At 40.2% G+C, this 22,220-nt stretch overlaps 2 protein-coding genes across 8 annotated transcripts; both read left to right on the top strand.

Moving 5' to 3' along the window:
- The first annotated feature begins 399 nt into the window (after window positions 1-399).
- On the top strand, window positions 400-4,995 carry LOC139629042 (phospholipid hydroperoxide glutathione peroxidase-like). The gene is made up of 7 exons (XM_071491378.1): window positions 400-558; window positions 1,468-1,562; window positions 1,743-1,887; window positions 2,132-2,283; window positions 3,859-3,883; window positions 4,017-4,076; window positions 4,456-4,995. Exons 1-7 carry the CDS (start codon window positions 466-468, stop codon window positions 4,486-4,488), a joined length of 603 nt encoding a protein of 200 aa, XP_071347479.1. The 5' UTR covers window positions 400-465; the 3' UTR covers window positions 4,489-4,995.
- A 134-nt stretch (window positions 4,996-5,129) lies between these two features.
- LOC139629040 (phosphatidylinositol 4-phosphate 5-kinase type-1 gamma-like) lies at window positions 5,130-20,918 on the top strand. Of its 7 annotated transcripts, none has more exons than XR_011692899.1 (18): window positions 5,130-6,620; window positions 9,826-9,854; window positions 10,033-10,122; window positions 10,268-10,398; window positions 10,512-10,629; window positions 12,026-12,178; window positions 12,777-13,076; window positions 13,369-13,577; window positions 13,662-13,745; window positions 14,458-14,506; window positions 14,700-14,784; window positions 14,925-15,098; window positions 16,191-16,347; window positions 16,484-16,552; window positions 16,649-17,201; window positions 17,457-17,491; window positions 19,239-19,322; window positions 19,429-20,918. XR_011692899.1 is itself a non-coding variant. In XM_071491374.1 (18 exons), exons 1-17 carry the CDS (start codon window positions 6,527-6,529, stop codon window positions 19,317-19,319), a joined length of 2,451 nt encoding a protein of 816 aa, XP_071347475.1. In that variant the 5' UTR covers window positions 5,130-6,526; the 3' UTR covers window positions 19,320-19,322; window positions 19,429-20,918. The 7 variants fall into 7 exon arrangements, 5 of the variants coding, with proteins under 5 accessions (XP_071347475.1, XP_071347474.1, XP_071347477.1 ...); XR_011692898.1 differs by having other exon boundaries at window positions 19,236-19,322; XM_071491374.1 differs by lacking the exon at window positions 17,457-17,491 and adding an exon at window positions 17,936-18,010.
- The last annotated feature ends 1,302 nt before the right edge of the window (window positions 20,919-22,220 follow it).

The following is a 22,220-nucleotide window of genomic DNA, read 5'->3' as shown; positions in this document are numbered from 1 at the left end:
GTAGGCTTCTATAGTGACCTTGACGTTTATAAGTCTGTTATTTTTCTGCACCAAATGCTTTGACGATGGGACATTGTATTATAATCCTGTTTTTCAACTCACTTAAACAATATGAATCACATCTAAACTTACTTCACTGCTTCCACTACAATTAGCATTCTTCATCCCTTTTCACTTTTTTTTTCCCATCTCTTAATACTACTTCATCTGCTTCTTCATACAAATCAAAGCTAGCGACGCAGTTTAGATTGATCTTATGCAATAGGCAGCAGTCCCACAGCATTTTCTTCAGAAATTACCTTTGCAGGTTTAAATGTAAGTGTCCAAATGAAAAGATCGATCGCGAAACCCCAAATTAAAAAACATCAGACATATTTATGAAAACTGAAGAGGGAGGGCTGCCACTTAGCAAGTGTCAAGTAGGCAGGTACGCAGTATCCCTCAGTGGGCGTTGCCACAGGTCACATGACAAGGGGCGTCATCATTGCCGCCATGCGGCTCCTGAGACGAGCGGTGTTGTTAGGAGTGGTGGGGAGCAGAGGAGTACAGAGGACCATGGTAAGCACACAGGACACTTCAGTACTCGTTTCCCCGGTTTTTTTCTGTCTGCTGTGGTCTAAACATTAATGTGTCGGCCGCTGACTGCGTGCTGGAAAATATGTAACGCTAAGGCAGTTTTAGGGCATCTATTTTTAAATGTGGTGCAACGGACAAATAGGTCCGGTGTTGACGCAGCAGCCACCGCTAGCTCTTAGCATAATGTCAGCATTTGGCCGTCATTCATTTGGTCCAACGACGGAGTTTAATTAACAGTTTACCCCTTTAGCTAGACTCAGCTGCCGAGTCTCTCAAATTCAACTCAAATTGATCCTATTTCCTGATAAGATGAGTAGTGTTGTTAGCTTGTTGTGCTGTAACGCTAACGTTGATATGAGGGTTAAAGATGCCGTTAAAGTTGCTAATAATCCTTGATGATAATCTACAAGAGCTGATGTAACCTAACGTCAAACCAGGGGGGATCCACTGTCGGTGTAATCCCTGTATTTCCTCATTTCTACTCAATGCCGCTGTTAACTCGTGATTTAACGTGTACGCTGTTAGATCCGTCAAATCTTTGGGTTTTTTTTATTTTATTTTATTGTTTATTGATACTTCCAGCTCTTGTACAGACAGACATGTAGTCCACATTACTGGGCTTTCCACCCTAAATCTATTCTGTATCCAAATTCAAGAGTAGGGATATGAATTATGACACAGGTGGGCCAAAGTGCACTGAGTGCAAAGAGTAGTGATTCACTTCCTTGCTCTTCCTCCCATATGTGATTCATCTTGCGTATTTATTAGGCTTGAGCTCAAGTTTGCCCTTTGGTTTGCTTAACGGACTTTAGCCCCGAAAAACCCTTTAGCTGTGTTCCTCAATCAGCCACAGTCATCTATATACAGTTTTCTGTCCTCACCTGTCTGCAGTGCGCTCAGGTGGGAGACTGGCAGAGTGCCAAGTCCATCTACGAGTTCTCTGCCAAGGATATTGATGGCAATGAGGTGTCTCTTGACAAATACAGGTAATATTTATATTTAGAAACCTAATATCTTGAATCTGTATGCTCAATCACAGGCTAAGGAATTCATAACTTGCATGAATAAAGTTGAATATTACAGTGGAATTAAATATTACATTTGACAGTTCTTTGCAGAATTATTTTCTCAATTTAGCTTCTTGTTTTTTCTGTTTTTCCTGCCAGAGGTTATGTTTGCATCATTGTAAATGTAGCCTCTAAATGAGGAAAGACCAAAGTAAACTACACTCAGCTAGCGGAAATGCACGCCTCCTACGCTGAGAAAGGTTTACGCATTATGGGCTTCCCATGCAACCAGTTTGGAGGACAGGTAACAGTCATAACCTGATGACAATACAGTTTCTTTTGGTTTTTAATTTCTTTCATTGAAATGATTATTCATCTTTACATTTCCATTCAGTTCAAACAAGCATGTAAGATGGATTTTCAGAATTTTCATTTTTAGATACATTCAATATAGGTGTATTTATACCGTGTACAGCTGTATTGGCTCAGTTGCAAATCTTAAATTACTAATATTTGTGTGTGTGTGTGTGTGTCTGCTTGTTATCCAGGAGCCTGGGACTGATGCAGAGATTAAAGAGTTTGCTAAAGGTTACAATGCTGAGTTTGACCTCTTCAGTAAGATTGAGGTGAATGGAGACAATGCTCACCCTCTGTGGAAGTGGATGAAGGCACAGCCCAAAGGCAAAGGAACCCTGGGAAAGTGAGTTCTTGTCCTAGCTTTACTTTTTGTTTACTTAAAAAAAGTTTGACGACAATACATACACAAAATGAGTAACAATTTTTCTTTGGGGTCATTTCGTACTAACTCATACAGACTTCAGAATTTCATGACTTTTCAATTTCAAATTTAAACTTTTCTGAACTAATTTCTGACATCATCAACAAGTAGCATAAGAAGACAGCATAAACATAACAAAGGCTGGGCTAATCACACCTGAAACAGGTTTGGGCAGATTATTGCAAAATGGATTGCAACATACCCAGAAGCATATAAAAGAGTGCAGTCATTATTCATAACCTCATTAAGCAGTGATGGTGAACTCATGGAGCTCTGGTCTATTGGAAAAAGCCTAGAAGAAGAAGACCACTGTCACAAGACACCACACTACTGGAAAAGTCAGAAATTAGTTCATAAAAGTTTTGAAAAAAAATTATTAAATGATGGTGTAATATAACATATTTTATGTATTTGCAATGGATATTAGCACTTCCCCATGAAGTTCAAGGAGATTATGAGGCCCTCTTGGGAAAATATACAGTCAAAATATCTTCAAAAGTGGGTTTTACAGTTCTGAAGCTATTTTTTAGCAAGGTCTGTGGCGCTCTGTTCTTTATGCAGGACTAATAACTTTTAGATGTGATGGAACCATATTAATATTACACAGAATCAAAATGTTGTTATAAGAAAGTGAAAACTAGTGGAGACATTAATTATGAAAATTCTTTATGACGATTCTTTAAAAATATATTGATAATTTTTATTAATTTTATTACTGTTCAACATTTAGCAACACTTGTTTTCATGAATACATGTAACACAAATCATCCTTAGGTTTTAAGTGATTAGTGAAGGCGTAAAATTAGGGCTGGCCAATATTGCAAAAATTATGATCAGAATAGTATTTATCATATTAATCATTATCAGTGTTTTATATCACAATATATAATTTGATATCCTGATAATAGCGATACTTTGGTGAAAATGAGTGTTGTATACAAATGGATAGTGAAAGGTAGATTATGCTGCAGGAGTGGGTTGAGAGGGGTTAGGCTTAAGGCTTAAGTTCTCCAGTTCTCCAGTGCTGTGTTTGAAGTCTTGTGAGCTGAAGAAAAAGAGGATCACCATGAGTTCAGAAGCCTCAGGCAGACTTGCATCAAGGAGATGGGCCGTTCAAAGCCAGCATGTGAATTAGAGTAGTGCCACACTAATTTATGAGGATGTCTTGTCCAGCGGGGCATATATAACCTAGATGTCACATGTCCTTACCTAACTATTTTAATGTGTGTCTTGCCTTCACTCATACTTGCCTGTAAGTGGATTTAACAGTGTGAGGTTGTTATGATCTGAACTCTTGCAGTGTGAGTGAGACCTACAAAATGAGGAAAGAGGACTTAAGGGAGAAAAGTACAAACTGCTCACTGTTGTTGGAACCTACTTGAATTCAAGTACACTTATACACTCTGTGCTCCATGAGGGATGAAACCACAGTCTTGGTGTTAAAGGTGAAAGCTGTGCTGTAAATATTTTTTTTTTTCTCGCCCTGTCTCTCCACAGTAACATCAAATGGAACTTCACTAAGGTAATTTGGTTATATTGTTGCCACAATCCCTGTTAAAGAAGCATCCTTGATCAAATTTAGCTGTATTTTTCTTGCCACAGTTGCATGAAAATCCCTGTTTGTGGTAATATTTTAATATCTAATTTCTCAACAGTTTCTTATAAATAGAGAAGGACAAGTGGTGAAGCGATTCGGCCCAACAGATGATCCCAGGGTAAGTGACATTCACTGTAGTTTTTAATAATATTTTTGTGCATGCTGTGAATTAGGAAAACTTTCATGTAATGTTGGTGTATATAATACGTTTCCCTGCTATTTTGATTCAGTTAAAACTTTAATTTTAGCCTGTAAGAGTTCGTTCATGCAATTTGTTGCATTAGGTTTGTCATAGTATATTGTTTATTTATAATAAAAGACAACTGTAAGAAAAGGAGGATTAAAAGGTTAGATGAACTGATAATCAATAATCTATTTATCAAAAAATGTATCTGTTGTATGATTGAACAATTCATCTCTGTCCATGGTGCTGCAATGGAGTCATTCACCATTCACTATCTCTGTCATAGTAAAATTTCTGCTTTTTCTCTTTGCAGGTGGTGGAGAAGGACCTGCCCACTTACCTCTAATACAACTGTCTCCTTTGTGTCAGTGTGACTCCTGACCTCTCGTATGGACTTCAGAGTATCTGTGTGTGTGTGTTTCTGGACCAGTGACGGCCTGTCTGTAAACCCAACACTGGGGAGGACAAGCCTGATGATTCCCAGCGTGCAACTAACCACCAGAGCACATGCACACAAAACTCCAGAAGACCGTGTGAGAGGACATTCACTAATTCTCCAAAGTAGAGACACTTCACATCTTACTCCAGCCAATAAAACTTACTCCAGCCAATAAAACTGTAGCCATTCCCTTTTCTAATACAAATACCATTTAGTCCTTTCTGAATGTTAAGTGACAAGTTTTTGCATGTGTCAGTGTCAGTTTTATGCAGTGACATAGGATGCCATCAATCTCACAGATTTCCATTATGGTACTGATAACATTATTTGCATTTAACTTGCCAAAGGGCCCTATATTGTACCATGACCTATCATGTGTAGAAATTGTAAAATAAATGCTGTCTTGGATACTGATATGTGAGTTTAGATTCACTTGTTAAAATAATCTAATCTGAGTCACACTAAAGTTCAACTCCTGACTTGACCGGTTACTATAGTGGCCTGTTACTGGAACATTACACTATATTGTTTATTGTAATAGACTATTAGTTTAGATATTTTATAACTGACAATGTAAGCTTTTATATTGCACAATTTGAACTGCATTAAGATTAGTTTTAATTTGGTAATGCTTTACAGTGGTTTCCATCTTTAGAAATTAGTAATTTAACACTTTAATATTACTTATTTGCCAGTAATCCCGCTTCTTGCGATTTTTACTTTGACTTGTAGAATTATCCAAAAGCATAATTTAATCTATGATTTTAGTAATTTATTAACAGTATGTCCTAAAGCTTTATTTAATTCATTATATTCAATTATGTACATAATTATTCTATGTATATGTTTGCCTGTAGACAAACTTTATATTTTGACATTGAATTTGATATTTCTACAAAAGCAATTAATAGATTTTAGTTGGTCAGAAGTGTACCAAACAAACAGAAAGCAGGCCCATAAAATAATAATTATATACTAATCTGTGTAGTAATGGTGGGTGGATCCATCTCTAATGTATTGATACCGATGATGCGAAATCTTGTTTTGAGTACTGATACTATTGTCAGTGGGACTGATACCAAAAAAAGATCAAGATTAGATCACGGCCAGGGCACATGGACACTCTTGGTGCTGCAGTATTTGCGTCTCTGCTGCTGTCTTGACCATGTACAGTGATCACTGCTTTAGTTCAGAGGATTCACAAAATGAACATTTATTTAGCTCTGAAAACTGTCTTGTGCTTAGACATACATGTGATCAAGCAATTAACAGATAAATGTAATAAATGCCTTATAACTGATGTGATGTGGTAGAGGGCTATTAATACTACAGTCACCTCAGAAATCATAATATATATTCCTTCCCCTTACTTGACTTTATCCTGCTGCTAAACTGTGGGAGAAATTTTCACCAACAAGTATATTATAATTCTGACTTGATTCATCATTTTCACGTATCTAACTTTGTAGTATGTGTGGTTTTTTTTTTGTTTTTTTTTACCTTTAAGTTTTCAGCTGTTCTTTCTGTAGTGCAGGTTTCACTACCTAAATTGCTGATAAGCTGGTGAAACATAAAATGAAAATGTGAGAGACGGCCTCTCTCACTGGTGGGCCATAGTGTGCGCTGAGCAGACGGTCCCTCGGTTAATCGGTCGCTTGTAAACTGAGCAGGATGATGATGATGATGATGATGATGATGCCGCCGTTGCGTGAGAGTGGTGACGCACAGCAGCGGCGGAGATGATCAGCACCGCTGGCCCTGGACGTGTCGCTGCGTTTGGCAACACACGGCGACAAATACACATCCGTGCAGTGATGTAGCTTGTCAGTGCGGCAGTAAACACAGAAAGGCGGTGAGATGAGAGCATTTCTAGGTTGTTTGGAACCTGGTTCTCTTTGAGGAAGGACACGGCTGCGCGTCGTCGTCGCCAGGAGCCGTCCGGGAGATGGACAGCAGGACTGCGCAAACCGGGGAGGATGGGACGACGAGCGAGGAGGCGGCCGCCGGCCTCTGCCTCCAGCTTGACCAGGGGGACGCCGGTGCGTATGTCTTACATTTAGCGTTAAAGCGACAAATGGTCAGAGTCCCACCATTGTGGTGGGTTTATTCAAACCCAGCTGTCGGTGGCAGCAGGTGCCCTGGGGATGGGAATATGGACCTAAGTGAGCAGCTTCCTACCATGCAGTCATGTGGATGTAGCTGCACACAGGACTACACTGCCAAAAAAAAAAAAAAAAAAATGTATGTTTGCCACTAAGGCAGATACGGAAAAATGTAGTAATGGGAGCCTGAGCTGTAGAAATGAATAATTAATTGCTTGGTTAGATAACACTGTCAAGATTCAAGTGACTGTCTCTCAGTTGTAAATGGCCCAAAGTGTCAGCGGCTCACTGCGGACTGGCACAAACACAAAGTGTGCAACGACAGTTCCACAAGACCCTGATAAATACAAGCTGCTGTGAAAATAATGACATTTTTACCCCAATAAGACATTGGCATGTAGGTTATACACACACACACCCACAGTTATTTGTATGTGTATCTCTGCAGGAGCTTTAACTTTGTATGATCCCTACACATGATGGGCTGCTCTTCATCCACAATAGTAAACACCTGCTGTGGTCTCTCAGGTGTCATTTTGTTCCTCTCCTCACTCTCTGTCAGTCTTCTTACCATCTCTCTCTTCCTCTTCCTAGCTAAATCTGAGGAGTGCTTTACATAATCTGATATGGAATTATAACACAAACCACACACTAATCCCTTGTGGGTATCAATTTCAAGCATCACTGTGGTTGTCATGGCTACAAATATGAAAGGATATGCATGACAGGTTTATGATATTTAATGTGCAAATATGTGCAGAAAGAAAGAAAGAAAGCAGATTTCATCTTCATCAGTTCAGCAGGTCTAATAAGTTATCTTTGTGCATGCATGCACATGTATACATGGGAACGGCGGATGTTTGTATACAGATGATTATTATTAAGTCAGCCGGATTAGACTTGTGTGCAGAGAGCATCACAATCTACTCCTGTGTTGAGTGTCGCATTAATGTCACAGCAACAGGCCGCCATTTTCTCAGTTGATAAGGGAGAGATCTAATCCTCTTAACTATAACACACACAGACCTTAAGGCATACTTCTCTTAACACTGGCACAAAATATTTCATCACAAGAATATCCTTTCCGAGTGAGTTTTCAATAAATGTACATTTCCTTAGCATTTTAATCTAAGACTGTGAAAGCATCATCTTACGGGTAGTCCGTCTCTCACACAATAATCAGAAATGCTACAGTGAGTTTGTCCTGTTTGTTGCTTGCAGCTCAGTGGCACATTATTCTGGCATGACCCTAATCCCACGGAGACTCTTTGTGTGTGCGCCTGTCCCAGGATACTCCTTCCCATTGTTCTACCTTACAGGCTTTGATGCAATGTTAATCAGGTTACAGGTGTGGGCAGCCATGTGCGTCCTATCACTGCACTAATGGGCATTAAAGGAACAATGAAATTACTGTATGAATATCCACTCATTTTTGTTTGTGCAGTTGAATGCACAAATCATGATTTTACATGATGTTTTTTGTCGCAGTTTCCTAAGCTTGTTTCACGCAAAAATATTCCTGAGCTTTCTCCCTTTCATCTCCAGCCATTGCCTGTGACATGGTACCAGGGATGGTGATGTTGGTTTATCTCGTGGTCAGTGGATCCAATACTTTTGATCCAGATATCTCAGCGACCAATGGATTGAAAGGAATTTGTTACATTCATTCATGTCAGACTCAGGATGAACTGTAATAACTTTGGTGATCAGCTTTTCATCTTTTCATCGTCAGGTCAGGTCAACATTTACATTTTTCTCGCGCTTTGTTTTATGACTAAATACCTGTAGACTCTTATTAATACAGTTGCCATGTAAAGCAGCAGGAGTCAGAGTGTACATGGCTCCGGAGGACTATACCACCTCAGGATTTTAAATCAGATATCCTACATGCAAGTCTGAATTTTGACAGTTTAGATTGTATGATTATTGCATTTTGTTAGCATCTACCAATCCACCAATGAGAAATCATGATTATATATTAAATCATATTTGAACTATTGTCGAATTCTGTCATGCCTTAGTGATAGCAACATATGCTACAGCAGCGTGTGCTGTGTCCTTTAACATGGCTTAAAGTTTCATTATCCGTGCTTTATCAACAACCCTTCACTTAATCTTCACCCTCACATGACCTGAAATTCAGCATCGTGATGTACTGTACACTAAACCAAGTAGCTTGTAGTACTGTGTAGTACTGTGTACTCTTTCTTTTCCCATTCACTTCCTTCCTTCCTGCTCACTCATCCTCTTCAGTAAACAGACACAGACACACACAGTTCAGTTGCGTCCTTCATGTCGGTTGGAAAGATTCCTCCTAATCCTTGTGTGTGATTGGTCGGTGATGTGATCTGGAGACCTCAGCCAATGACAGCCCTCAGATTAGGGAGGAAGTCAATCCAATAGAGTTTTTACCTTCTTGGTACAAATCTCAACTGATCCAGGAATAGAAAAAAACTGACTGCACGCTGCAGTGGTCTGGCCACTGAATGTCAGATTTTGGTTTAGTGTGGCTTTTTTTTTCTGCATGTCTTTTTTTCTTTCTGGATTATCAAACATTTGGTACCTGTAGGTGTTGAACTCCTCTGCTGGTGAGTAAACCACCAATTTATTTGGAACAACATTGATGAAGTTAAATTTGTAGCATTATATTAGTTGCGGAATTAGCTTTTAGTGGAATCTAATGCAATAAATGTATTTAGTATGGTGCCTTTTAATTAAACAAAATCTAATTAGAATGAGCTGAGGGATGTGAATCAGGATGTTGATAAAATAACCTCGCCGCTAGGTCCATTAGTAGCTGTTCTGGAGCCTTCGATTGTATCACAACGTCTTCCTCAGCAGATTAACTTTTTCCAGTTGTCATGAAATTATATATGTTCCGATTTCCACTCTTCTGTGTATTGCAAGATATTTAGATGATTATATATTGATCAGATATACCTGAATGATTGCACATTACTACATTTCTTAATGAAATCATAGGGAATGTATCTGTAGCTTCTATGTTTGTCTTGAGGCTGGTGGGTATTCCTTAAATTTACCATTAACTCATCATTGATTTCTAAATCACGCTAAATGATATACCGCTGTGAACGCTTCTCAACCTGTTTCTCCTGCACCTTCTCTCTGTTTCTGTCCACAGATTCAGCCAAGAAGGCTCAGATAACAGAGGTGAGAGGCGGCTTCACACTATACACCTGTCTCACCTTTCTGTGTATCTTTCTTCTTCTCTTTCCTTCTTTCATCTGATTTGGTTTGCTGTGTATGACCTCTGATTGGATAATGTGCAATATATGCAGTACCTACATCATGTATACATTTGCACTCCGCAATTCTTTCCGTGTGACAGATGCCATCCCCATTCGGAGCGGGCCCAGCCCATGAGAAAAAGATTGGCCATAGGAGGGTAGATGCCTCTGGAGAGACAACATACAAGAAGGTAGACCTTTCCCCTTCGTCTCTCTCTGTCTTTGTCTTTTGTCTTTGATGCTGATTGTAGGTTTGCTTGGTGTCACGATTCCATCAACTGCTTTCCACCCACACCTTAGTCTGTTGTTCTTTTCATTGTTCTGTTCTTGTTCCAGACCACCTCCTCTGCCTTGAAAGGAGCCATCCAGCTGGGTATTGGATATACTGTTGGCAACCTCAGCTCCAAGCCTGAAAGAGATGTGCTGATGCAGGACTTCTATGTGGTCGAAAGCATCTTCTTCCCCAGGTGCGTTTGTATGAGTGCATTTTGTATTTATGAGCATATGTGTGTGGGAAGCATCTTATGTAAGCTTTCATCTTCTTTCACTCTTCCTAATGTCCCCACCTTGCTCCACACAGTGAAGGCAGCAACCTCACACCAGCCCACCACTTCCCAGACTTCAGGTTTAAAACCTACGCTCCCGTGGCCTTCCGCTACTTCCGAGAGTTGTTTGGGATCCGACCGGATGACTACTTGGTGAGATATTATTTTCTCTGATGACTCATGATGGATTGACAGTAGCTGAATGCCTTATAACACGCTGTGCAAGTGAAATGTTTGCTGTTACATACAGCATCAGCAATAATGCATATGCACATCATCCATAATTATTAGCTTCAGAACACCTGATAGTATAGCTAAAAAAAAAAAAAAAGTGCAACACCATTTGCATATTTACATTGCCTGAATTGGTAATTTGTCAAATGAGAGATCTGAAAAATCTGTGGTTTCTGCCTCTTTCTTGTTACATTTCGTTTGAGACATAAATATAGATTCATGTGAGAATCCCTCTGACAGGGTTTGACTGATGATAAATGGAGTTATCAAAGAAAACATGTTCCCTGTCACATCAGACTTCAGCTGGCGTGAAGATGATCATTTAACGCCCTCATGTTTAAAATGAAAATCGTGCTCACACAAACACAAAAAGGACTGTTGCACATTCCCTCATTTATTTAGCTTGTCATGGTACACACACACACACACACACACACACACACACACACAGACACACACACACATGCAGTGACATACAGTGTGCTCAGCTGCATGTCTAAGCTCACATTCTACCTTTGCCAGAGGGAGATTAGCAGACTAAAGCTGTCTTTTTTAAACTCCAAGTTGTGGCAGCAGAGAGTCAGAGAGTAGTTCACGTTTGTGTGTTTGTGTTGGTGGTTGAGGGGTCGAGGTGCGGTATAATTGCATTGTTTCGCCTAAGCTGTAGAAAATTATATTACTTGGTTATAAAAATGAACAAAAAGCAATGCGTACTTTGTTCACTTTAGTTCATCGAAATTCCTGTTAGTCCACGCTGTCCCCAGCACCAGCATGAAGTGAGTGAAATCAGTATTACCATAGTGAATTTTGAATCGTCAGTGGGATTACTAATACTATGTTACGACATAAATGTCACATTACACTCACTCTAATAATCTGAATGTGTAATTTTTCCCACCTACACCCAGAATACCTTTTTGTACTCAGCAGTGAGTACGCCCTAGCACTTTTAAAACAAAGTTCCCTTTTTCGCTGCTGATGAGCTGTGCCATGTGAGTGGGTAGATATATTAGTCTTTTGGTTGGCTATTTGAAAGCTCTATCGGATCCAACATTAACAGTGCAGCCCTGCAGCACCCAAGTGAAATTACAAACCCGGGTGACATTTAATGACATTTTTAACGCCCTCCTTTGCCAGAGGGACAGATTATTCCTTCTACACGATTAAAGCAAGCTTGAAAATAAATAAAGTCTGCCTTTATGGCTATGTTAAAACGGCCTTTTCAAAGATTTTAGGTCAAATTGTCTGACTTTAAGCAAGACACCAGTTCAGATCCTAATCTATGTTTGTTCCTCTGTGTCTCTGCTCTGTCTAGTACTCCCTATGTAATGAGCCACTAATCGAGTTGACAAATCCAGGAGCTAGTGGCTCCATATTCTACGTAACACGTGATGACGAGTTTATCATCAAAACTGTGCAGCACAAGGAGGCTGAGTTCCTACAGAAACTGCTTCCTGGATACTATATGGTAAGTCAAGCAGAGCCTTTCACTCATTAGAATCATATTTATTAAATGCTGTCAATATTTGTTTCAAAAACAGCCAATAAAAATGAAAACTAAATATTTTAGATTTCTATTCCCTTTTTTATCTACAGCAAATGTCTACTAAATTACCATTCTGCACTTAGAAGGAGTAGGAAAATTAAAATCCTTGCCATAGGTTTTATAATAGTATGTCTAGTCAGAGTTTGGGGTGTATAAGGTGTTTGTGTACATGAGCACATGCTTAAGAGCAAAGCAGCAGCTGAAACTTGTACTCATCTTTATCCTCTTTATCCTACCCCTTGGTGTTGGCCCCAGTCAGCAGTGACGCCAGCAGGTGACTTTGTGATAGATAAGAGCAGAGAGGTTGTACCTGACCAAGACCTGGGATAAGTACTCCTTAACAGGTTAAGCATGCACACAGCAGAGACTCACAGGTATGGGCTGAGGCCTGTGGATGGGTCACGCTGCTCGGCAGGTGCACTGTACCGTGGCCAAGCCACGTAGGCTGCATGTCTTATTACCAAATAACATTTCTTTGTTTCTCCCTCTCTCTTCTCCTACTGCACCAACCCTGCTCCAGAACTTGAACCAGAATCCCCGGACTTTGCTGCCAAAGTTTTTTGGTCTCTACTGTGTCCAGTGTGGGGGAAAGAACATCAGAGTTGTTGTGATGAACAATATTTTACCACGCTCTGTACGCATGCACCTCAAGTTCGACCTGAAGGGCTCCACATACAAGAGACGAGCTTCGAAGAAGGAAAGAGAGAAGTCCAAACCCACTTTTAAAGACCTGGACTTTCTGAGTGACGTTCCTGACGGCCTCATTCTGGACCAAGACACATACAGTGCTCTGGTCAAAACGCTGCAAAGAGACTGTCTGGTAAGAGAGATAAGGGGGAGGAGTTGGATGAACAGTGTTTTATACAGTAGAATAACAGTGTGCAGAGCGGCACAGCCAACCACACATAAACAATGTAACTATTTTTTATCTATTATAAGATGAATTATACAACAATTAAAAGGGAGAATAAAACAATAGATTATGTGGCTTATGTATTTTTAATGTACATGTTAATTCTCGCCATGCCCTTGCCTACAAAATTAAATCTATACATGTTCTTGGAAGCTTGGGAAATGTTTTGAAATACGTGTTCCTGGGTGCTTGATTTAAGGTCCTGGAGAGTTTTAAGATTATGGACTACAGTTTGCTGCTCGGGGTCCACAACAAGACCCAAGCAGAGAGAGAGTCTCAGTCCCAGGGCTCACCTGTAGGCGGTGGGGATGAGAAGAAACCTGCGGCCCAGAGAGCCTTATATTCCACTGCAATGGAGTCTATACAGGGAGGCTCCACGTGCAGGGATACACTGGACCATGATGACACGTGAGTCACCATTTCACAAAGTTTGCTCTTATCATCACATTAAAATGACTGAAATGATGGTAATGTTCTCCCCTCTGTCTGTAGCATGGGTGGTATTCCAGCTGTTGGCGGTAAAGGAGAGCGCCTCCTGCTGTTCGTTGGGATCATTGACATTCTGCAGTCGTACAGGTTGGCAGTTGTGCTATGTAATATTGGGAAATTAATACATAAAATGTTGCTATTCTTTCAGCATAAACAGAGCTCTTAGTTTCCCATAATGCCAGATGTCTTCTACAAACCTCCAACATTTTCTATTTTGAAGTAAAAATAATTGAGGCTTTCTTTTAAAAACATGATAATAAATGGTAATAAATTCAAAATAATATAATGAATTTGATTATGATATGTTAATGTTTAAAGTGCCGTACATATCACCTAAAACCTGCACTGCCTTCTCAGTCTGAGGTACTCTGTAAGGTTGCACTGATTTTAGGGAGTCTTTTATTGGACACCTCAGGACACATCAAATGACAAATGCTGAATTTCTCTCTGGCTTCAAACTCAGGAAGTGGTTAGTGGACAGGCTAATAGAAATCCAGGCTTGATGTGGCTGCAAGGAACATTAAAAGATGCCGAGAGATCAAGCAGAAAAAGCAATCCAAGACACATCATACTGTTTTTGAATAAATACAAATGGAGGGAAAACAGAACTGGGGTCTGTGAAATGTGGACATATGGAGGCGTGAAGGGCCCAACATGAAATCCAGTCTATTAAAACAGATCTTTAAAATGCACATCGACGTTCAAAGTGGCCCTGTAGCCCCTGATTCAGCCCTGAGTTGCCAGGTAACCGCAGTCAGTCACTGAATAAGCTAAATAATTTAATTGTCTTGTCTGACAGACTGATCAAGAAGCTGGAGCACTCTTGGAAGTCCCTTATCCATGACGGGGTGAGTAGCTTTCACACAACTGATGTAATAGTCTTTATCCAAGGAAAACAAGCCTTATTTTTTGCCTCCAATATTTTGTCACTGTCTTGCCTGTAATAGGCAAAGTACCTTGTTTGCCATTGTCAATGAAAAGTGCAACATCATTAAAATTGCCTGGTCTCTTTTTTTCATTGCTGCCTTTGCCCCCCAACAGGACACAGTGTCAGTTCACAGACCTGGTTTCTATGCTGAGAGGTTCTACAAATTCTGTAGCACCATTGTCTTCAGGAAGAGCTGCTGTGAGTCTACAAATGAACCACACACTCCTCCACTCCAACAATGCCAATAGGGAATTATTTTTGTTTTTTTCCACATTAATAATTGGGACATTTTATTTTCTGGAATGAGAGTACAAGTAAAGTATCCCCTGCTTTCACAGCATTGCGATCCTCTCCATCTAAAAGGGGCAGAGGGGCTCTCTCCATGTCCAAGTCCAGTGCCGGGACCGGTTCAGCCGGGCAGCGTCCCTCATTGAGTGATGAGAGGCAGGAAAACCTGGACAACTTGGAGAACCTACGAGGAGCTCGCAACTTTCCCATGCTGGAGGACAATGGTATGACTTGTTGTAAACTCTGTTAGTCCGCAGTGATGATAAGTCTTGACATGAAATTAGGTGATATAAGCAGAAACATGTTGCAACATCTAGGTTGTCTTTTTTCATTCCAACTGAAAATGGGATGTTTAATTTCAAACAAGACTTGAACTAATTAGTCTGGGATCGTTTGGACACCGTGGTTCTAACTTTCATCAGTGTTTATCAAGGCTAGCTGCCCTCATCAGAGGTAGTGGGGAAATGTCCAAGCAACATGTGACTGCTGCTGGAATAAAATACTAGAAAACAGAGTGAACTAGTAAGTGCTGGTTTTCCCTTGTCACCCTTTGTCTTTCTGTTCTTGGCACACTATTAACTTCAATTGTCTGCACTTGAGTGCTCCATTTTCTCTTTAAATGAAATTAAGTGAACCTGTATTGATCCCTGTGGAGAAAGTAGTGCAGCAGCAGTGTAACAGTAATAGCAACAACATTTAAGTAAAACTTCAACAAATTGAGACTGGCTGTGCAGAGAAAACCACCACACCCCAGGAAACCATAGTATGAGACAGCTACACCACAAATAATAGCAGAAAATAAAGAACAAGAGGAAGGGATCATCTTTAGCTTGCTTTTTAACTTGAGTACAAAGGTATACAATTGAGTTCAGGGACAAATGTAGGGTGTGCAAAAGTCAACATCCAATATTTACTGTCCACATACACACTCTTAAATGGAGGTAAGAAGTTGAAATGAATAGAATGTGAATATGAAAAGAAATCTGTGGAAGCAGGCCAACTGTGCACATTTACAAAAAGAGGAAAGTAAAAGTCTTAATTACATACACAGTTTATGATGTATAGAGTTTCCCAACAGGGTGTCAAGCAGAACAGCTCTGAGAGCAGTACTCATCCACAGTAACTGTCTGAAGTGTAGTGTTATGCAGCTAGATTTGACTGAACGGTTGAGGCACTCCTGCTTTTGTAGATGTTTGTAGATTTTAGTTTGCAGCCTTTTGTGAAATCAATCAGGTTCTGTTCATTATTTTCTTTTGTGTGTATTTTCATCTCTCCAGCACATGACTCACATTCTCTTACTTAATTACTCCACTCAGGACGAGAACCACCCTGCACCCCTCCTTCATTTGAAGACGCAACCACAGCGTCTATCGCTACCACGCTTTCCTCTAACAACTCCTTACCCACCACCCCCTTTGATACACCAGAGCACCCACGCTACAGGAGACAAATGCATTCACCAAGTGTGGTCAGGTCAGAATACTTGTATAAATATGCACTGTCATATCTGATTAGTACAATGACAATTAGGGCAGGTTATGATTTTTTTTGCTACTCCTCATATGTGCACTGTGCTTTTCACACCCTCTGTTTTCTCGTGTTTTTTCAGGTCACAAAAAGAGATAGTTGAGGTTCATGAGGGGAAGCAAGACACCATAACAGTGGAGGTGGAGCTCAGGTGCACACATATATACAGGATGAAAATCCTAGGATAATGTCCATGGCTGTCTGTGTAACCGTATTTTAACATTGTTCTTTATCTTGCTTCATACAGTAAAATCCCAAAGAGCACAGAGCTCACACAGATGACAGAAAGGATCTCTCCCAGCCATCTGTCACCTGATCATCAGCCCCGTGTCTTTGCTCCATCCACTCCTCACTCTGTTGGTCCATCCTCAGCATATTCCTCCTCTACTCTTCCTCCTTCTTTTGCTTCCTCCGCCCCCACTGCTCAGTCAGCTGGGCAGGCATCCGCCACGCTTTCTTCATCCATCCGTCCATCCACCAAACCACTCACCTCTCCCACAGCCGCTCAGTCTCCCACTCTTTCTCCTCTAATCTCTCGTTCAGCTGCACAATCCACACCTCCCACCTCAGCAAAAGCCTCCATGCTCCCTCCTGCCTCTGCATTTACTCCCATCTGCCCCGCGTCTCCTCACTCCTCCACCCAGAGCTCCTCTCACCATCTCCCCTCGACGCCTCCCTCCTCTGTCCCTCCGAGCCCCCAGGTGCCTCAGCGGGCGCCACGTACGTCGTGCAATCAACTGTCTGTGTCCAGCAGCCACAACTCATTGGATGGCGAGGTGCAGGTGTCCGACATCTACTTTGTAAGTTCCCATAATCATGTTTCAGTGCCTTTTGTTTTGTTTTTTTTGGATGTTCAAAGTCAGATTATGAACCAGTTGCACAGAAGCGAAACAAACTAAAGTGAGGTGAAAGTAAACTTCCATTATCTTACCAGACAGACAGAATAAAAGATATATAATTATAAACATTATACCATTGATGGATGAATCCACTTCCAGATGGTAAAGATATTTTTTCTTCTTCTGTTTTTCTTTGATCTACTGGGTCTCTTGCAGTGGCCCAGTCAGGACAGCGTGGTAGAGTTATGATGGTGAGGGGGGAGGGTGTGTGTGTGTTGCGGTATGCACGTACTATGGGGTTGCTCTCGCTGTCCAAAATGCTTTTTTCCTGAAGCACGAGGCTGCCATCAGTCATAGCTCATGCTTGTGAATGTACCAGCAAAACACTGGGGTTGTCTTTCCTGCACAGCATGATGTATTTATATCTGTCAATCTGCATTCATGCGCCTGTCAATGTCATGCACAGCTCTCCATAATTCTGTCTTTTGTGTGAATTTTTGCTGATGAATCTACATCATTGCATTCATACTCCATTTTCACTTTCTTTTCTTTCTAGCCTCTGTAATAACTGCTTCACGTCATCCCTTATGTTTCTCCTTTGTTGTATAATAATTCAATTCCCTTTATTTTCCTGTTGACACATTACATGCATCTCTGTGTTCATCTGTGTGTGTGTGTGTGTGTCCATCCATCAGTATGCAGATGGCAGATATTGGGTGTACTCTCCAGTTCTTGGCCGTCGTAAGCTAAACTCTAGCTCAAGTTACAATGTAAGTCACCGCCAAGGTAGTTAGAGTCATTTGTAACCCTAGGAGATGTTCCCATATGCAATGGCATTGCTGCTAACTGTTCCACTGGGACTAAAACAAGCACAGTCGCCTATGGATCTTCAGAAGTACTTGAAAGAAAGCTACAGTGCATTTTGCATAATTCATTTAGTGTTTAAAAAAATACTCCATATAAAAACTGCAGCTTCTGAAGGGCCATTTTGTGCATTTAAAGGCAGCATACATCTGTATGTATCACAGTTCCTTTAAACGGTAAATTAAATGTGTGCAGTTATTTAACTGTCACTTAAATTGGCTTTGTACTTTTAGTGATCCCTCACGCTTCTGCCCTCAAACTCCCAGGTAGCACGGAGGAGCTGACAAGCTGATTAATGTTGTCAGTGCTCGGCTGGAGTGAAATCCTCTGCCTGACAGTGAAAATTACCTATTTATTAAAGCTGCACTTGGCACATTTTAAAGCGCCTGAAAACCTGGTATTATTTATGTGTGGCTATAGTTCGATCAGATGTGATTGACAGTTCTGACAACACAAGCAAAAAAAAAACAAAAAAAAAAACGCACAACTGTCTTCAGATTTAGATTCAAATGTTGCTGAACTCTAACTGATGCACAAGTACATAACATCATCTATGTCCAACTGAGTCTCAATGACTTTAAACAATTGAGAAATAGTTGAGCAAAAATACAAATATAGAAATCTCTAAAGTAAGACAACCAAAACTGTTCTGACTTCAGGAGAATTTTTTGTGTTTATTGAGAATCCCATCTGTCATACTAACAACCTGATTAAGAAAATATGATTTCAGGGTCAGAATATCATATCACCCCTTCTAACTGAGACCCTGTAGCATTTCTTTTTCTCTCCTAATTAAGTTCCAGTTTTGGAGTAAGTGTAGACACCTAGACGCATCTTCACATAGAAGAAGTGATCATTTAAAACACAACAAACAAAAAGCAAATTGTCCTCTGAACAGTGTTAACCAACCACATACTGACCAGGAGCACAGTGTGTGAAGTTTAAACATTCATGTGGGGGTCGTTTGGAGCCCCAATATGTAAAATTGCCCAGTTCAGCTTTAAAGAACTAATTGTGTGGAGAATGTCTTTATAAATATTCAAAAAATAAATATCTGTCCCCAACTCAATCCTCATTCCTCTCATCTTCTTTCTCCTGCTGCTGCCCTCTGCTGGTTGAATTCAACAACAGCAGACTCAGGACGATCGGAGCTGGGTGTACTCTCCTCTGCACCCCGGCTCAGAGTCCAGAAGGGGCTCAGATGGGGAGAGTTAGGCAGTAAGTCCAGAGTTCATTCATGATTTACATTTGATGCATGGAACACGGATGAGTGGATGTATTTGTTTGCTATTAGCATCTCTTGTATGTCTCTTGTCTCTCACAGCGGAGACAGCAGTGACGGGTGGAGCCAGAGGCCATCTCCATATACAGAGGCTGCGAGGTTTTAATAATAAAGCCACCAGGACACTATGAAGATTTAATGCTGGTTGCCCAAGCTGCATGTGGAAACTCGCTTTGCCAACTGTGACAGACTTAAGGAATGAATTTAGACGCATTGAAGTATACAAGAACACAGGCACAAGCATACACTCAAACGAATGCACGGAGAAACATAAAAATAAACAAAAATGTTAAATCATCAATTCATGGACAATCTGACCGACATCAAGAGGAGAAAAAAAGTAACTGTGAATGATTCTGGTGGCTGTTCAGTCAGGTATCCTTGCAGTCCTGCTGCCTGATGTGGAGATTTGTAGTGCTCATGAATCTCGCTGCACTGTGCCAGCTCCGGCTATGCAATACGGACAAACAGTACATGATATCAGTTCCTCTTTTTGACTGAGTTTGAGTTTATTCATGCATTTATTTTTCACTAGGGGCATGTCAAAGCTGTATATAATTTTATTTTTAGCACTTTATCAAAGTACATGTGGCTGAGGTCTTTTGAAATCCTATATGTTTTGTTGTTTTGTCATCAGTTATTGTGTGAAAACACACTCACAGTTAATGTTTTGTGTGCTGTGTATGCACAGCGTCTTGTTTTTCCTGTGGTGTTTGGTGATCCAATCAAGAAACTTTGATCTGACAATGAATGGTTGTGTTCAAAAATGCCTTATCGACAAACTCATTTTCATAAGTGTTTTTGATATTTCGGTCACATGTAATCATTTAAGAAAAAAAACATAAAAATGTAAACATACAGAGTATTTTATTGTGCATAAATACCAAATCTTTGAAGCAGAGTTCAAACAATATAGCAGCCATGCATTTCAGGATTATAACAGAAATGTCAAGAGAAAGCAAAGGAAAAAATTAATCAAATTATCTTTTGTAAATTGTAGATAAACTGTGTGTGCCTAAGCACATACATGTAAGTCTATACGTGCCCTTATGTCTCTGTGTGTGCATGTCTTTGCATGCATATGGTGTGTGACCAGGAGAGTTGTAAGTGCAAGATCTTTCTGTCCTGCCTATTTGTCACATTGTCGAAAGATGTAACTTCCATTTGTTGTTATAAGCCATGAAAGTCTGAACCAGCTATAAGCATGTTGGCTGTGTGAGAAATATGAAGTACAGATACCCCGGACTTTAATGATGCTGGATTAATCATAAATTACCAAATTATACAAACTCAGCTTTTCCATACTGTTTAGTGAGAAAAGACAGACAGTATCTACCATCTTTTGCACGTGGTGATACTTGCTGAAACAAGACTAACCATACTCTAACTTCCTGTCTGTGTCGGTAAGCACTGCTGTAACTTATTACTGTATCATTTGAGTCTGCTGAAGTAAAAATGCCTGTTTGTAGGCGACAGTGTTTGTAGCTGATCACTGTGTAAAAGAAAATAAAGATTATATTGTGTAAAAAAAATCTTTTTTGGTAGATTTGAGTTTTTCTATAATGATCAGAATCAATCACAAATCATCTCAAAGGAAAATACGTTCGTAAAATGTTATTTGCATAATTAGCCCACTAGATGGCACCACAAGGTCTCAGAAAATACAGTTCTCAGTCATGCCTCATGTTGAGTTGAATCCCATACAGTATTTTGGGCTACTTGAAAATTCAAAACTCCATCTTGCACTGTAAAATTAAATTGCACAAAGACATATGCCAGTATATGGGCTGCCTTTAGGCCATAATGAATTTTATTGTGTTCTCGATGGATCGTAAAATAGAGGCTTGCATTTAAAGCCTCATACCTCAACCCTCCACAAACACACACAAATATAACGATATGCAATGTTGATTGCTTTACTTGGGCTGGCTTTTTTTATTTTCCCTGCAGAGGCTTTGCTGCTAAAAATAAATTTAAATAAAACAAAGGGATCAACATGGCTTTAATCAATGCAGCCGGATTGGGATCTTATCTGGCTAACTGCCTTAAAACAGACTCTATATATATATGTATGTATGTACAGAAAAGGGAAAACAGAGGTAAAATGTATAAAATCAAATACATTCAAGTGAGAGAAAACATGCATTAGGGTCAAAGGTCCACCCAGGAAGAAATTGCTGTGAGTGGCATGTATCCACAATACTGTTTTGTGCGTACACATGTGTGTGTGCACATGCTTTACTGTGTGCATGTGTGTGCTTTATGCGTAAGCCAGAGTTGTGACTATCACTCAGGGTGGCAAGTCAGCCATGTCAGGCCATGATGGAATGTGTGATGGACAAGGATCAGCAGCCACCTGCCCAATTGTCCTGAAATGAAATTGTCCCTCTCCTTGCTTTTCCCCTTTCTTTTTGTCCTTATACTTCTGAAAACACACACACACACACACACACAAACACACACACACACATCACATAATCCTTCTGCTCCTTCTCCTGCCTCCTCAGTTTCTGCCTGGAGAGTATTTCTTCACCAGTCCAGTGGTGCAACTGACTGACTAAGGTGAAGAATTATTAAAGGAGCTTCTTCCTCTGCACCTATAGTATTGTCCAAAACTATTAACAACACATTAATGAGATACACAGTTACGCTGGCTGACATGTTCTTTCATTACAACTGTACATATTGAATTGACTGTCCTGCTGCCATAACTCAAGAGCACCGAATATGCATTAATCCACAGGTAAAATAATCTCCAACAGACACACGATTTACACTTAGAATGACATTTACTAAAAAATACAGTGCCCAGCTGTTAGAGAACTTTTTTTTTG

The sequence above is a fragment of the Trachinotus anak genome, unplaced genomic scaffold (genome assembly GCF_046630095.1).
Source record: "Trachinotus anak isolate AG129_WGS33_773 ecotype Australia unplaced genomic scaffold, CSIRO_AGI_Tana_v1 ptg000012l, whole genome shotgun sequence".
Classification (NCBI taxonomy): Eukaryota; Metazoa; Chordata; class Actinopteri; order Carangiformes; family Carangidae; genus Trachinotus; species Trachinotus anak.
Note: the sequence above shows the minus strand (reverse complement) of the source record. Positions and strands in the feature narration are given on the sequence as shown.